This window comes from Conger conger, chromosome 1, assembly GCF_963514075.1.
Source record: "Conger conger chromosome 1, fConCon1.1, whole genome shotgun sequence".
NCBI lineage: Eukaryota > Metazoa > Chordata > Actinopteri > Anguilliformes > Congridae > Conger > Conger conger.
In genome coordinates this window covers 79964134-79981490 of record NC_083760.1, presented here as the reverse complement: position 1 = coordinate 79981490, position 17357 = coordinate 79964134, and the positions used below count along the sequence as shown (strand labels likewise).

Here is a 17357-nt window from a genome sequence, read left to right as displayed (position 1 = left end):
AATCTCATTCCCGTGTGTAAAATCTCTGTATCCCATTTCTCCCTCCCGCTTTATTGATCATTGCGCCTAACCCTATTGGCCCGATTATGCTTAGCCCCATTATGCCACGCCCCATTCTTCCCCCCTTCATGTCCAATAAGGGTGGTCATCTCTAGGGATGTATGATATGGAAATTCTGGGCCAATTCTGACCATGTTGACCAGTTCAGATGTCAATGCATTAGAGCAAAAAAACGAACTGCAACCAAGTTTCCACATTCACCAGAGTAGAAGCAGATCAGTAGTGATGTCAACTTCGGAATAAAAAATCAAACAAAATATAGCAACATTTTTCAGCTTGCTAAGATAACTTTATTACAACACAGAGAGCATGAGTCAAGAGAGCTATTGAGGCTCTGTGTAGCTTTGCGTGTGAGTTTGGCTGGTAAGAATAATGAATTTAAAACAAAGAAGAAGAGAATAAGACTATGATTACTTCCTGAATTTTCTGTTCTCATTTCATTTTAAGCATCGACAGTGTTTGAAATGCATGGCCTCTCTGGTGCATACATGGTGCATTGTCATTATCAGGCGTACTCTTAACATCGTGCTGTTACTGTTTGTTTGAAGCCGTTACTGACTAATACCAACATAACCCTGACAGCATCGCACATGCCGAGGCAGTTGTACTCTCTCCAGATCTCGCTCTGATTCATGTGCTTTTTTCTCACTGCAGGTCTAGGAACAACTGAAGAGCGCAAACTTACAGCTTCAACTTTTTTTCTTCTTTTGTATATAAATGCTAAAGAGTAATAAAAAATGAAAAAAAAATGAACGATGCCCAAATGATGCATGATTTACTGCTTCTCTGACATCTCTGTGTTATCTGAGCAAAACTCCAGGATCACACATTTTTAGATTATGTAAAACTTGTGTGCAATGGCATTAAGCCAGTCAATAAAGTACAAGACCCTAATCAAGTTCTATGAAAGCAGTGCAGTACTTGCATGAATGTCATAAGTCAGTGACCAGGATGGGGTCAGAGGGAGGGCAGCCAGGTATGTTGCCTTCCAGCATATAGTTTTGAATGATCTAATATTGCAGTCTCATTATTATTGTTATTATTATTAATCTCAGCAGAGGGTTTTGTGCTGGTTGCTCATAACAGTAAACATACACCCTGAATTTAGCATGCTAGCAGATCAGCAAAAGCCTGGCTTAGCAACATCTGAATTAAACCAATAATATGCAAGCTGTGAAAAATAGGCACACTGTAATCTCCATCCATATAATTAGCCTGGCTATAATAAAAATTGGACTGGGTTAATTTTAAACTGAGCCGTCCTGTCCAAGAGGGTAAGCTCTTGCTGGGAAGCTGTGGGACTTGTTATGCAAGCCATGCCTTCTCCTGCCAAGGAGGGGATGATTATCTTGTGCTGAATGACCTAATAAATATCTTGGGCATCCTCCCGTGCATATAGAAACAGTATGGGACTAATTAAAATATACGCTAAAACTAATAATATAAAAAACCACAGAAAGTGAACTATCACTGTAAAAGAATGTCATGCATACAATTATCTGGACATAATTGGATAATAACAGCTGATTATTAATGTTATCAAACATGCAATCATCAAGTTATTAAGTCATTTATATCACATTTCTTCCCCATTCTGATGTTTGGTCTCAACAACAACTGAACTTGTTGTCCTTGTCTGTATACTTTTATGCATAGAGTTGCTGCCACGTGATTGGGTGATCGGATATTTGATATTAGCTAGCTGGCGTACATGCCTACCTATTAAAGTGGTCATGGAGTGTATATAACTTATATAACCAAACCTATATCAATAGAAACAGTTGTATTTGCACTAAAGTGAAGCACATGCAGTTTCAACAGTATAAAAACTTCAAATGTGTTCATGACTAATATGATAATAGTCATCAACCACGGGGAAATATGTTGCAGCATATTTTTTGAAGAACACGTGGTGCCATATATTGTGACACACACTTCCTCTCTCTGCCAAGCTGAATAAACTGCATTACAATAGAAGAAAATACAAAATAACGAGGCATCAAATAATTCATAAGTGCCCTTTCAACTTCCACTTGGAAGAGGAAGCCATTATGTCTGTTCCTTCTTTGTTTCAATCCATATTTAGCCTAACCTGATCTGTGACTGCATCAGCCTTCCCCTTAGCAACGGCGGATTCTTCATTGAGGTGTGACCAACTCCGTGCCCCAACCACTGTGGCTTATAAAGGATATTTAGACATGAGGAGCACCTGCCTGCTCTCACTGGAGATACATACAAACGCATACAAAAGAATGCAGGTTAATGGTGAAATCGGCTGATTCACTCAAGCATATGGCGAAGATACTGCGATTAAAGATGCAAATGTTTTGTTGGGGGGCGGCATGGATGGTGCAGCGGGTAGCACTGCCGCCACAGCAATCCCGGTCGACCTCTCTGTGCGGAGTTTGCATTTTCTCCCTGCGTTCGCGTGTGTTTCCTTCGGGTACTCCGGTTTCCTCCCAAAGACATGCAGGGTAGGCTGATTGGTGAGTCTAAATTGCCTGTGGGTATGAGTGTGTGAATGAATGGTGTGTGTGTGTGTGTGCCCTGCGATGGACTGGCGATCTGTCCAGGGTGTATTCCTGTCTTTCGCCCAATATATGCTGGGATAGGCTCCAGCCCCCCGGCGACCCTGTTCAGGATAAGTGGGTTAAGATAATGGATGGATGGACAGATGGATGTTTTGTTTGTTTTGCCAGACTGGTCAATGCTGACAGGAAGTTGACAGTAACACAAATAACCACACATTACAACACTGGTATGCAGAAGAGCATCTCTGAACACACAACGCGTCAAACCTTTAAGTGTATTGGCTACAGGAGAAAAAAAATATGTCTTATAAATACGTGATAAAGTGCTCAGTGAGTGTACTTGTAAAAAAATGATCCGTGCATTTCCGATTGCGGTCTATCTGCGGGTTCGAAAACAACCTTGCAGTGTTGGCTTTCCATTGTTCGTGTCCATCCGGATAGGGAATTGTGAAAATGGTATCACAAATGCCTTTTGGAATATCTGAAATATTGATTAAAAATGGTATCGCTCCATACTAATTAAGACAATGGGAAAACATTGCAGCGATAAAGGACACGTCTCCTGTGGGACATCCATGCATAACCTACGCTACGGGACGATATTACACATACTGTGGAGACCAGCACTTTGTAAATTTCTACCGTCAAAACAACAAAAAAAGGCTTAAGATCCCCATTCTGATACTTATTGCTGTTTGTCAAATTAATTTATACAGTCATTTCCATGCATGCCTATACAGAAACAAAGCAATCAGGATACCACATTATTAATTGTAGCAGTAACAGTAGCTAATAAAATAAAGAAGAAAAAAATAGGCTTAAACAAGAACTAATGACAAAAAATGGATTAAAACAAGCTCAGGAAAAGTTGTGATTTGAAAATTGTCGACAAAAAGAAATACGACAAATTATGGATAATAGCCTTAACAGCAATATTAAAGAGATTAGCCTACAAACCGTCTGTTTCTTTATATTAAATATTTTGACGATAGGAAGACAAAACCATTGCAGGAACGTTGCATTAAGGCTCGGCTATATTTAACCTGTGGATCCACTTCTACTAACAAAAAAAGGTTCCCCTTTTTTGTTCCGCGTGAAGTTAACATTTCTTGTTGTTCAATTATGACTAAACTAAGCGGTTTAGCTAGATTACAACATGACACTAAAGTCCCAATCGGCCATTTGGGACCGGAAAGATTGAATTCGCAACCCGTTTGAGGAAGAAAAAAAGGACGCCTGCTGCACAATCACATCAGTTTCGAACGCTGACGGGTAACTCTCAGCTGCCTAGAGGAATAGGCTATGATGGAGTTATGGAAATGTTATCTTCTGTTTGTGTTCTCAAGCTGCACGGTCCTCACAGGTAAGGAACGCTTGTTTGACAGTAGGCTACAGTTAAAAGCATTGCAATTTTATAAAATAATGTTGATTTGTGTTTGACTTTGTGGTGTTGTGGTTAATCCAGTAGGCTACCTAATGTGTTTGTAATTATAAGCAGTAGTAGCCGTAGTAGTAGCAGTTGTATTGTTATTTTTATTATTTTGCAAGGGAGGTTTTAAAAGACAAATTGCTTGACCTATATTTCTGCTCTGCGCATTCTAATAAGAGCTAAAATGTACAATCATGGCAAAGAAATTGGCTATTTTGCTTTTATGTTCGCTGTTACCTGGGCACATAAAATTAAACAAATAATACTAGCCTACTCAATGGTAGTAATATCAGCACAGAACAGTAATACAGTAATTGCAGTTAGCAAATCATTCAGTGATTAATTCATATTAGGCCTACTTGCCACTCTTTCTTAACCGTCTCTCTCTTCCTCCATTCCATTTCAGTGGTTGAGAGTCAGGCTGTCAGTGTTGATCCGCAGGTTACTGCCTACTTGGGAGGTGAAGTCACGCTGCGCTGTCAGTTCAGTCGGGGAGACACACCTGCCGAAGTCGTACAGGTTACTTGGGAAAAACAGAAAGTTAATTTTGCAGTGTTTCATCCAGGTCATGGTAAGAGTTACGGCGAATCCCCTTTGAAAGGACGGGTCAGTTTCACCGGCAGCTCTGTGAATGATGCCTCCATCAGCATCACTAATGTTAATAAGACAGATGAGGGAACGTATGCCTGTAAATACATCACTCACCCTGGAGGAAACATTGAAGGCACCACCACAGTCACTGTGCACGGTAAGGGAGTAACATTTCATGGTTATTGTTCAAGACTTTCTTTCACGTTCCATCGCTATCCCTCGCTTTTCAAACTGGAGGCAGTATAATGTCGTTTGAGTCCATTCAAGTGTAACAGGACCACCAACTTACAGCATTCCATAAATATACCTTCAGAGAGCATTCAGAGAGCAAATTATTTCTTACATTAGTGGTCTCGTGATTATGCATAGGCATAATCTTGTAGCATTTTATTGTGGTCTAAATTAAGAGTGAATCGGTCATGGTGCATAAGGCTAATTAGCTGACTGTGAGCTAGGGTAACTGGTGGCAGCAAAATCCTGAACACACACCGGCCCTCCAGGACTGGAGTTGCCCATCCCTGTAGTATAGGGTACCATCCCAGAGACAAGCAGACAGACCGAGAGCCAGTCAGAGAGCAGCAGGGCACAAAGTGTAAGGAAGATTGCCAAGGCCCAGACTGACCCTCAACAGATACTGGAGCGAAGGATTCCTTTGGGTGGGACCCAAAATCCCTGTCGGCCTACAGCCATTACAAGTATGATGATGCGTGTATGCAAAGTGCTGTGTGTGCTCTACAGCATGAGGATCAGAGCAGGACAGCTGATTCCCTTTACCGGGAGTGTTTATTTTGATTTTCACATTGATTTTATTTGGAGAGCCAGAGTGCTATGCGTCTTGCGGTGAAACAGATCTGTACATGCTTAGGAAGGTTTGGCAGCGGTGGCCGATTGCCTTCAGATGTGTAGAGGGCATTTGGGAATTTGACTTATGTTAAAGTTATTTTCATTTGCATGTCGGCGCTCGGTAACTGTTCTGGCACTGCTGCGAGCACTATCCCAAAGGCACTCTTCTGCTGGTATATATGAGCAGGGACATCTGTCTAAACAAATCTTCATTATGCGTAATATACAGTAATAGTAGTTGATCAAAATCATTCAATGATTAATTCATATTAGGCCTACTTTCCACTCTTTCTTAACCATCTCTCTCTTCCTCCATTCCATTTCAGTGGGTGAGAGTCAGGCTGTCGGTGTTGATCCGCAGGTTACTGCCTACTTGGGAGGTGAAGTCACGCTGCGCTGTCAGTTCAGTCGGGGAGACACAGCTGCCAAAGTCGTACAGGTTACTTGGGAAAAGCAGAAAGTTATTTTTGCAGTGTTTAATGCATATCATGGTAAGAGTTACGGCGAATCCCCTTTGAAAGGACGGGTCAGTTTCACCAGCAGCTCTGTGAATGATGCCTCCATCAGCATCACTAATGTTAATGAGACAGATGAGGGAACGTATGTCTGTCAATACACCACTCACCCTGGAGGAACCATTGAAGGCACCACCACAGTCACTGTGCAAGGTAAGGGAGTAACATTTCATGGTTATTGTTCAAGATTTTCTTTCACGTTTCATCGCTATCCCTCGCTTTTCAATCTGGAGGCAGTATAATGTCGTTTGAGTCCATTCAAGTGTAACAGGACCACCAACTTACAGCATTCCATAAGTATACCTTCTGACGGAATTTAGTGAGCAAATCATTTCTTACATTAGTGGTCTCATGATTATGCATATGCAGATTCTGTAGACCTGCTACAGGCTGTTCCAGTGGCCTGTTACAATACTGTTATGCATGTCCATTATAGTTGTAACCAAATGAGTAATATTCTAATGGCCGCTGATGAATATCCACACAGCCCTGGCAGAGCAGCCCTGGAAGGGTGCAGCAGCAGTGGGCTCTGGGGTTGGAACTGCCCTGCTGCTCATAGTCCTCATATCAGCGGCAGTATACTTCATTGTGATGAAGCGCAGGCAGAGGTGAGTGGCATAAAGTGAACCAACACAGCCTGTAGCTTAGTGGTTAAGGTGGATAACTGGGACCCGCAAGGTCGGTGGTTCGATCCCCAGTGTAGCCACAATAAGATCCGCACAGCCGTTGGGCCCTTAAGGGGAGGATTGTCTCCTGCTTAGTCTAATCAACTGTACGTCTGCCAAATACCATTACTGTAATGTAATGTAATGTAATCAGAAACACGCTCTTGAGTATGCTGCTGTAATTCTACATTGAAACAAAGCCTGCCCTTTTCAAATACTGTGGGGTGAGCAGTCCTCTGGCAGTCGGAGGGTTGCTGGTTCGATCCTGCCCTGGGGGTGTCGTAGTGTCTCTGAGCAGGACACCTAACCCCCAAATGCTCCTGACACGCTGGTTGGTGCCTTGCATGGCAGCCAGCCACCGTTGGTGTGTGAGTGTGAGGATGGGTCAACGAGAAGCAGCAATTGTACAGCACTTTGGATAAATATATAAATGCTATATAAATGCAGACATTTACCATTTAATGTGTTTTCCCTTCTCCAATGTTACAATCATTTTTTAAATTAATTAATTAATTTTTCATTATTTAATGTAATGTAAAAATAATTTAGTGACTGGAGGACTATCATACTAGATTAATGCAATGTTTTAGGAATAAAGAAATTAAATAATGTACGAATTTGCCACATTTGTTTTTAACTTTGCAGAATTGTTATCAAAATTTGGACTTTTATGTTTTCTGCAAAATATTTTTTTAGTGCTTCAGTTGAAAATAACTAATTTAAGATTTGCGAACAATTCATTTATCAAAAACGAAATGTAAACAAATGTATAATATTTTGTGGGCGGCACGGAAGCCACACAGCAAGGAGGTCCTGGGTTCGAATCCCCGTCGGCCGGGGCCTCTCTGTGTGGAGTTTGCATGTTCTCCCCGTGTCTGCGTGGGTTTCCTCCGGGTACTCCGGTTTCCTCCCACAGTCCAAAGACATGCAGGTTAGGCTGATTGGAGAGTCTAAATTGCCCGTAGGTATGAGTGCGTGAGTGAATGGTGTGTGTGCCCGGTGATGGATTGGTGACCTGTCCAGGGTGTATTCCTGCCTTTCGTCCAATGAATGATAGGCTCCAGCCCCCCTGCAACCCTGTTCAGGATAAGTGGGTTAGGATTATATTTTGTATCTCCGAACAGCCAATTTTCTTATAACACTGCAGGACAGATTACCGAGGAGAATTGATGCAGTTTTAAAGGCGACAAAAAATATTGATTTCTGGAATTATTTGCACATTACTGTATGGTATGCAGAAAATAATGTCAAGGTAATCATGAAGAGGGAAACAAACTTTGTTAAGTCATATACGTTCTTAAGAGTAAAAGCTACATCAATTGTTCATGATATGAATTGGCATTAAAATGTTATAGAGCTCGATCATTCCCCAGGTATTTGGTAGTATTATGTATTCTGATGTGTTTGGTTTGTCATCGATGATTAAGAAGTTGAGTATTTTAGCATGCGTATACCTGAAAGAGGTTAGCATTAGAGTAACTGCTTCGTACCACGCTGAGTGTATGGTCATTTCGTTCTGCCTCAAGCATTCGGTGATGTCTTTTGGCACGGCATACGGCGATAAGTAACCACACCTTTCTTTCATTAAACGACATTGCTGGCCTTTTTACAGCATTTAAGCAAAGCAAGCTGTGAGCCAATAACCTTGGAGTGGCAGTTAGAGTCCTAGAATGTTGACCTTTAATTTAACATCAGTTTCTATATGATACTGCAAAGACAGCATACACTATTACTGTTTTCTGTGTTCCTCTGCCAAGTTATATTTGTAAGACTGAAACTGAATCTTATTAAGTTAAATCTAGCTCCAAAACAACATATTTATTGAAAGAGCAATGAATTTCTATGCTAGGACTGCTATGATTGTTGGTGGCAGACAGGGTGGTTTGAGTATCTCAGAAACTGCTGATCTCCTGGGATTTTCGCACACTCTAGTCTCTAGAGTTAGCAAAGAATGGTGCAAAAATGTATAAAGTGCACAGTGAGTGCATTTTATATAAAAATTATACACTGCACATTCTATATTGTATTGCCAGCCTCCAGTAGAAATGACTCCCCACAGTGGTCAGAACAGCAGAATCATTGGCCATCTTCCCACTGCCCTCCCATCACCACCCCATGGCACTCACATCATTTAAATTAACTGAGATTACCATTTTATGTTTGATATAATATCTTTATTTGTTCCTTGCTTTGCACTTCATAGCGATGGTTGTCCAGCCTTGTAGCATGATCTACTGCAGCAGCATTGGGATGGTCTACACATGTCAGCTCTCCTGTCATGTTTGGGCCAGGGTCAATTTGACCCCACTCAGTGTTTGACATCTCTTAAAAACCACTTAACCCTTTTTCATATTGATACTGTATGATTTTTTTGTATGATGGTTAAGAGCAAGCACAAAGAATTATTTGATTTATATATAAGCAGAAGTATATGGTGTGAAAAAGTGTTTGCCCCCTTCCTGATTTCTTATTTTTTTGCATGTTTGTCACACTTAAATGTTTCAGATCAAACAAATTTAAATATTAGTCAAAGACAACACAAGTAAACACAAAATGCAGTTTAAATGAAGGTTTTCATTAAGGGAGAAAAAAAATCCAAACCTACATGGCCCTGTGTGAAAAAGTGATTGCCCCCTAAACCTAATAACTGGTTGGGCCACCCTTAGCAGCAACAACTGCAATCAAGCGTTTGCGATAACTTGCAATGAGTCTCTTACAGCGCTGTGGAGGAATTTTGGCCCACTCATCTTTGCAGAATTGTTGTAATTCAGCCACATTGGAGGGTTTTTGAGCATGAACCGCCTTTTTAAGGTCATGCCACAGCATCTCAATCGGATTCAGGTCAGGACTTTGACAAAGTATTCATTTTGTTTTTCTTCAGCCATTCAGAGGTGGACTTGCTGGTGTGTTTTGGATCATTGTCCTGCTGCAGAACCCAAGTTCGTTTCAGCTTGAGTATGATGTTCTTTTTCTGAAATGCGGTGTTACTTTTATGCCAGATGTAATGGGACACACACCTTCCAAAAAGTTCAACTTGTGTCTCGACCACAGAGTATTTTCCCAAAAGTCTTGGGGAACATCAAGATGTTTTCTGGCAAAATTGAGACTAGCCTTAATGTTCTTTTTGCTCAGCAGTGGTTTTCGTCTTGGAACTCTGCCATACAGGCCATTTTTGCCCAGTCTCTTTCTTATGGTGGAGTCATGAACACTGACCTTAACTGAGGCAAGTGAGGCCTGCAGTTCTTTGGATGTTGTTGTGGGGTCTTTTGTGACCTCTTGGATGAGTTGTCGCTGCGCTCTTGGGGTCATTTTGGTCGGCCGGCCACTCCTGGGAAGGTTCACCACTGTTCCATGTTTTCGCCATTTGTGGATAATGGCTCTCACTGTGGTTCGCTGGAGTCCCAAAGCTTTAGAAATGGCTTTATAACCTTTTCCAGACTGATAGATCTCAATTACTTTCTTTCTCATTTGTTCCTGAATTTCTTTAGATCTCGGCATGCTGTCTAGCTTTTGAGGATCATTTGGTCTACTTCACTTTGTCAGGCAGGTCCTATTTAAGTGATTTCTTGATTGAGAACAGGTGTGGCAGTAATCAAGCCTGGGTGTGGCTAGAGAAATTGAACTCAGGTTTGATAAACCACAGTTAAGTTATGTTTTAACAGGGGGGGCAATCACTTTTTCACACAGGGCCATGTAGGTTTGGATTTTTTTTCTCCCTTAATAATAAAAACCTTCATTTAAAAACTACATTTTGTGTTTACTTGTGTTGTCTTTGACTAATATTTAAATTTGTTTGATGATCTGAAGCATTTAAGTGTGACAAACATGCAAACAAATAAGAAATCAGGAAGGGGGCAAACACTTTTTCACACCACTGTATATAGTACTGTCTTAGGCACCTGTATAACACTACAGATAAGATTCTTTCAAAAATAATTCATAAATAAACATACTATACATTTTACATTACATTTTAGTGATTTGGCAGAATAGTTCAAAACTGAATGAAATCAATATTTTGTGGCCACCCTTCAGCATTAAAACTGCATCACTTCTCTATGATAGCCAACGCTTTCCTGCAGTTCTATAAGACAATCAGCAGGAAGGTTGTTCCAATCATGTTGGAGAATTTGCCACAGTTCTTCTGCAGACTTTGGTTGGCCCCTTGCTTCTGACCTCAGACAGCCTTGATCAAGTTTTTATGTAAAAATTGCTCACAGTAATATGTTACTTTTTTAATTAAATACAAAAATGTCTCTGTAAAATTAAATCTTTTGGAAACTGAATATTTGGAAATCTCAAATGTGTTCTTTTATACTAACACACACTAAAAACAAACATAAATGTAATAAGGGTGCCTAAGACTTCTGCACAGTACTGGATATAAAGTAGCACACTGCTTATCATGAGGGCAACAAAAGCAGAGCATTTAAAGATGTGAAGCAGAATGTTGTTTTCACGCCGAATTTCACAACTTCTGTAAGCGAGGCGAGTCTGCCAGGGTATGTAACGAAATTTGGACAAACGTGACACAGTAGGTGTGACATGGTGTGAGGTGCAGTGCAGAAACCTGACTGATCTGCAACCTTTCCCCAGATACCAAGCTCCGACATGCAGCAGCAGCAGCAGAGGGGACCGTAAGTGCCTGACCTGGCTTCTTCTTGTTCCTGCCACATAAACCCAACAACCCCCCCGCCCCCCGTTTCCAGTCAGCCAATTCTGTTCTGAGATGTTTCTCTCAGCATGTGCACAGCACAGCACTGTTTTGTGGCTACGCTCTGTGTTTCTGCAGTACCCACCCCATTAGGGGCAACCAAGGTGAATACATATACTGTACCTTACAATGAACATTTTGCCTAGAAATGTATGTTCACTTGAATTATGGGCACTAATAATACATTACATCGGTTCTGTATTTCAGATGCACAGGCTGTTGTGTATGAAAATACCAAAGAGTTGGGTGGACCCGTTGTGTATGAAAACCTGGCTGAGGTGAGAGACTGTGGAGTCAGAGTTTATTGAGCTGGAGTTGCTCCCTTCCCACAGCACACTGTGCGGACATTTTGTGTCCTGTCAGTCTCTGATGGCTCATTATGCAACAGGTATAAGGTGGCCTGTAGTGTAGTGGTTAAGGTAAAGGACTGGGACACGCAAGGTTGGTGGTTCTAATACCAGTGTAGCCACAATAAGATCCGCACAGCCGTTGGGCCCTTGAGCAAGGCCCTTAACCCTGCATTGCTCTAGGGGTGGATTGTCCCCTGCTAAGTCTAATCAACTGTACATCACTCTGGATAAGAGCATCTGCCAAATGGCAATAATGTAATGTAATGTAATGTAATGTAAAGGTGCACAGCTGCGAAACATTTCTGCACTCACACATAGTGAATGTCTTGTCCTCTCAGCACAACTTGGTATATTTGACTTGAAGATTTGTAATTACACTGTACAGTTCCTTTCTGGTCACTATCACATTTTGGGCAGAAATGATCTCATTGTTCCTTTGCTGTTGTGTTCTAGGACTCAATTGAGCCCAGGTCTGTAGCTTCAGAAAACAGAGATGGTAAGACCCTGTTCATCTTGGACCATGCTAAGACTTGTAATTTTAAGATTGAAAATGGCATTTTGTGGCTACTGTAGCATCATTTTTGTCCTTCTTGCTTCTAGATTATCAGGAATTGCAATTCAAAGACAGTGCTACCTACTGCACCATGAAGAGGTTGGCTTAAAAATATCTTGTTATAAGTATTCTTTGTTGTCCAAAGTTTGTGATATACTATTTTAACTGTACATTTAATTCTGTTGTTGTGCATAAGTCATGGTGAAACTCACACAACCTCTTTTCTCCCTTCCTGTTTCTCTCTCTCTTTTTCAGTCTTTGAAGAATGGCAGGGCAGACCTGTGTAGGGCTTGGTATCATTTGGATTTCAGCAATTCCAGTTCCGGTTCTGCTTATCTGTTCTGATTCTTAATGGTTCCAGGGTTCCGATTCCAATATGGTTAAACAAATACTGCCACTCCTAAAATCTGATTGGCCACCCCAGTGCCACCCCACACATAGTCCATCTGCATTTACCAAGACACCGTTTTTACCAAGACACGTCTTTCCCGTTTTGCTGTATCAAAAGTGCACCTGTCAGGAGCAGCAATCTGATTTGCGCGTTACTGTCTGTTTTATCAGTCAATCGGTTTATCATTGTCTCATGATAAAAATATATGTCATGTATGATATACTATTTAATTCAGATTAGTCATAATTGGTGCAATTTTGGGGCTCTTCAGTGGGCTGTGTGCTAAAATATTTAATATTTTAATATAATTTGTCATCGTTAAATGTCATCCTGCACATTGCCTTATCGGTAGCCTATAGCCTCTTCATTTATGTTTAGATTTAGTAGACTAGTAATGAATAGTGTTTTGTTGTTTTTCACAGGTGAAACAATAAAAAATATATACATGAATAACCCCCAAAATGTTTTGTGTGCGCAAAGCCAGGAGTCATGGTTGCCACCCCCAGGCAACCCTTGGACCCCACTTGGCCACCTGAGTAAAGAAAAAACTAGAACCGCCCCTGTACATACAATAACAATAAATAAACTTAACTATTTCCACAAAGTGAATTCAAGAAATATCCACAAAAGTAAAAAAATAAATAAAACTGAGATGGTTAAACATAGAGAACAAAAATAAATTGAATTCCTGAAATCTATAATCATTAAGACCAAGAAGCTGCAGCCAGTCCTGTAGCCAAGCCCAGAAAACAATGGGTGTATCGGTAAGCAGGGAATTCTAAAATGAGTTTTCATACTGAACAGTTTGCTCTGCGTGCATTTTATTTCTGAGGAATAACTCGCGATTCCGCTGGCACGGATGGTGCAGTGGGTAGCACTGCCGCCTCACAGCAAGGAGGTCCTGGGTTCGAATCCCCGTCGGCCGGGGCCTCTCTGTGTGGAGTTTGCATGTTCTCCCTGTGTCTGTGTGGGTTTCCTCCGGGTACTCCAGTTTCCTCCCACAGTCCAAAGACATGCAGTTTAGGCTGATTGGAGAGTCTAAATTGCCCGTGTGTTCATGCCTTTCGCCTAATGTATGCTGGGATAGGCTCCAGCCCCCTGCGACCCTGTTCAGGATAAGCGGGTTAGGATAATGAATTAATGAACTCGCGATACCCTGATTATTAACAAGATTAATGCTGTCATTCGTTGAAATAGACACATTTTTATTTTCAAGGATGTTCAGCATCTGTCAAACCACACATTTCCCATTGCAAGTAAGATACACTACAGTACAGTATAGCAACCAACCTTCCTTCTCAAGGTATACCAGGTCTTTGGTCTTCTAAATGTGAAGTCCTTACCGTGGCCCATTAACATACATTGTGACTACAGTATCTGCATAATGGCTGCAGTTCCTGTTACCTTGGTTCTGTCTGTGTATATCTCTTCTTGGGTCAAAATCCTGTTTGTACATAATCCTGCAGTCCAAATTCTGAACAAAAAGGGGGAAAAAACAAGACCGCATCAGGAACATCTTGTACATTTTTATGCTTTCAAACATTTGGCTCTCTACCTGCATATTGATGCCCTCGTTAATTATCAAGATTTTTAATCATAAAAAACAATTACATTTACATTTTAGGCATTTGGCTGATGCTGTTATCCAAAGCGACTTACAGTTAGTATACATAAAGCAATGGCCTACATTAATAAATCAGCAGCATCCCAAATAGCGATCTGTTGCTAATCAGTCATCCTTATGAGCACTTGTAGACCCATACCTACTCCTGCTACCCATACAACAGAGCTTACAAAGCCCCTGCTATCTTTGCACCCTGGACTCAGCAGTGAAATGCCCTACAACAGGCCCACACACTTACACTGGAGTGGCCTTCAGCATCACCGGATCTGTAAGAAATCCCAGAATAAGCAGGTTTCTGACTGTACACTCTCTACGCTCTTCTGGACAAAGGCCAGTCGGGCAAATGAGCTTGTCTCCCGCTCCGTCTTGCTGTTGGTGAAAGTATTGCTGGGTCCCCTCGCTTGCAATCTACACCCCATCTTTAAAAGAAATCTCATTCCCGTGTGTAAAATCTCTATCCCATTTCTCCCTCCCGCTTTATTGATCATTGCGCCTAACCCTATTGGCCCGATTATGCTTAGCCCCATTACGCCACGCCCCATTCTTCCCCCCTTCATGTCCAATAAGGGTGGTCATCTCTAGGGATGTATGATATGGAAATTCTGGGCCAATTCTGACCATGTTGACCAGTTCAGATGTCAAGGCATTCGAGCAAAAAAACGAACTGCAACCAAGTTTCCACATTCACCAGAGTAGAAGTAGATCAGTAGAGATGTCAACTTCGGAATAAAAAATCAAACAAAATATAGCAACATTTTTCAGCTTGCTAAGATAATTTTATTACAACACAGAGAGCATGAGTCAAGAGAGCTATTGAGGCTTTGTGTAGCTTTGCGTGTGAGTTTGGCTGGTAAGAATAATGAATTTAAAACAAAGAAGAAGAGAATAAGACTATGATTACTTCCTGAATTTTCTGTTCTCATTTCATTTTAAGCATCGACAGTGTTTGAAATGCATGGCCTCTCTGGTGCATACATGGTGCATTGTCATTATCAGGCGTACTCTTAACATCGTGCTGTTACTGTTTGTTTGAAGCCGTTACTGACTAATACCAACATAGCCCTGACAGCATCGCACATGCCGAGGCAGTTGTACTCTCTCCAGATCTCGCTCTGATTCATGGGCTTTTTTCTCACTGCAGGTCTAGGAACAACTGAAGAGCGCAAACTTACAGCTTCAACTTTTTTTCTTCTTTTGTATATAAATGCTAAAGAGTAATAAAAAATGAAAAAAAAATGAACGATGCCCAAATGATGCATGATTTACTGCTTCTCTGACATCTCTGTGTTATCTGAGCAAAACTCCAGGATCACACATTTTTAGATTATGTAAAACTTGTGTGCAATGGCATTAAGCCAGTCAAGAAAGCACAAGACCCTAATCAAGTTCTATGAAAGCAGTGCAGTACTTGCATGAATGTCATAAGTCAGTGACCAGGATGGGGTCAGAGGGAGGGTAGCCAGGTTTTTAGCATGTTGCTTTCCAGCATATAGTTTTGAATGATCTAATATTGCAGTCTCATTATTATTGTTATTATTATTAATCTCAGCAGAGGGTTTTGTGCTGGTTGCTCATAACAGTAAATATACACCCTGAATTTAGCATGCTAGCAGATCAGCAAAAGCCTGGCTTAGCAACATCTGAATTAAACCAATAATATGCAAGCTGTGGAAAATAGGCACACTGTAATCTCCATCCATATAATTAGCCTGGCTATAATAAAAATTGGACTGGGTTAATTTTAAACTGAGCCGTCCTGTCCAAGAGGGTAAGCTCTTGCTGGCAAGCTGTGGGACTTGTTATGCAAGCCATGCCTTCTCCTGCCAAGGAGGGGATGATTATCTTGTGCTGAATGACCTAATAAATATCTTGGGCATCCTCCCGTGCATATAGAAACAGTATGGGACTAATTAAAATATACGCTAAAACTAATAATATAAAAAACCACAGAAAGTGAACTATCACTGTAAAAGAATGTCATGCATACAATTATCTGGACATAATTGGATAATAACAGCTGATTATTAATGTTATCAAACATGCAATCATCAAGTTATTAAGTCATTTATATCACATTTCTTCCCCATTCTGATGTTTGGTCTCAACAACAACTAAACTTGTCCTTGTCTGTATGCTTTTATGCATAGAGTTGCTGCCACGTGATTGGCTGATCGGATATTTGATATTAGCTAGCTGGCGTACATGTCTACCTAATAAAGTGGTCATGGAGTGTATATAACTTATATAACCAAACCTATATCAATACAAACAGTTGTATTTGCACTGAAGTGAAGCACATGCAGTTTCAACAGTATAAAAACTTCAAATGTGTTCATGACTAATATGATAATAGTCATCAACCACGGGAAAATATGTTGCAGCATATTTTTTGAAGAACACGTGGTGCCATATATTGTGACACACACTTCCTCTCTCTGCCAAGCTGAATAAACTGCATTACAATAGAAGAAAAGACAAAAGAACGAGGCATCAAATAATTCATAAGTGCCCTTTCAACTTCCACTTGGAAGAGGAAACCATTATGTCTGTTCCTTTGTTTCAAGTCCATATTTAGACTAACCTGATCTGTGACTGCATCAGCCTTCCCCTTAGCAACGGCGAATTCTTCATTGAGGTGTGACCAACTCCGTGCCCCAACCACTGTGGTTTATAAAGGATATTTAGACACGAGGAGCACCTGCCTGCTCTCACTGGAGATACATACAAATGCATACAAAAGAATGCAGGTTAATGGTGAAATCGGCTGATTCACTCAAGCATATGGGGAAGATACTGCGATTAAAGATGCAAATGTTTTGTTGAGGGGCGGCATGGATGGTGCAGCGGGTAGCACTGCCGCCTCACAGCAATCCCGGTCGACCTCTCTGTGCGGAGTTTGCATGTTCTCCCTGCGTTCGCGTGTGTTTCCTTCGGGTACTCCGGTTTCCTCCCAAAGACATGCAGGGTAGGCTGATTGGTGAGTCTAAATTGCCTGTGGGTATGAGTGCGTGAGTGAATGGTGTGTGTGCCCTGCGATGGACTGGCGATCTGTCCAGGGTGTATTCCTGTCTTTCGCCCAATATATGCTGGG

The 17357-nt window shown here is 41.2% G+C and overlaps 1 protein-coding gene across 1 annotated transcript; it reads left to right on the top strand.

Moving 5' to 3' along the window:
* The first annotated feature begins 3852 nt into the window (after positions 1-3852).
* Positions 3853-12809, top strand: LOC133125617 (myelin protein P0-like). The gene is made up of 8 exons (XM_061237196.1): positions 3853-3954; positions 4427-4768; positions 5781-6122; positions 6457-6577; positions 11231-11271; positions 11556-11626; positions 12152-12350; positions 12507-12809. Exons 1-7 carry the CDS (start codon positions 3894-3896, stop codon positions 12269-12271), a joined length of 1098 nt encoding a protein of 365 aa, XP_061093180.1. The 5' UTR covers positions 3853-3893; the 3' UTR covers positions 12272-12350; positions 12507-12809.
* The last annotated feature ends 4548 nt before the right edge of the window (positions 12810-17357 follow it).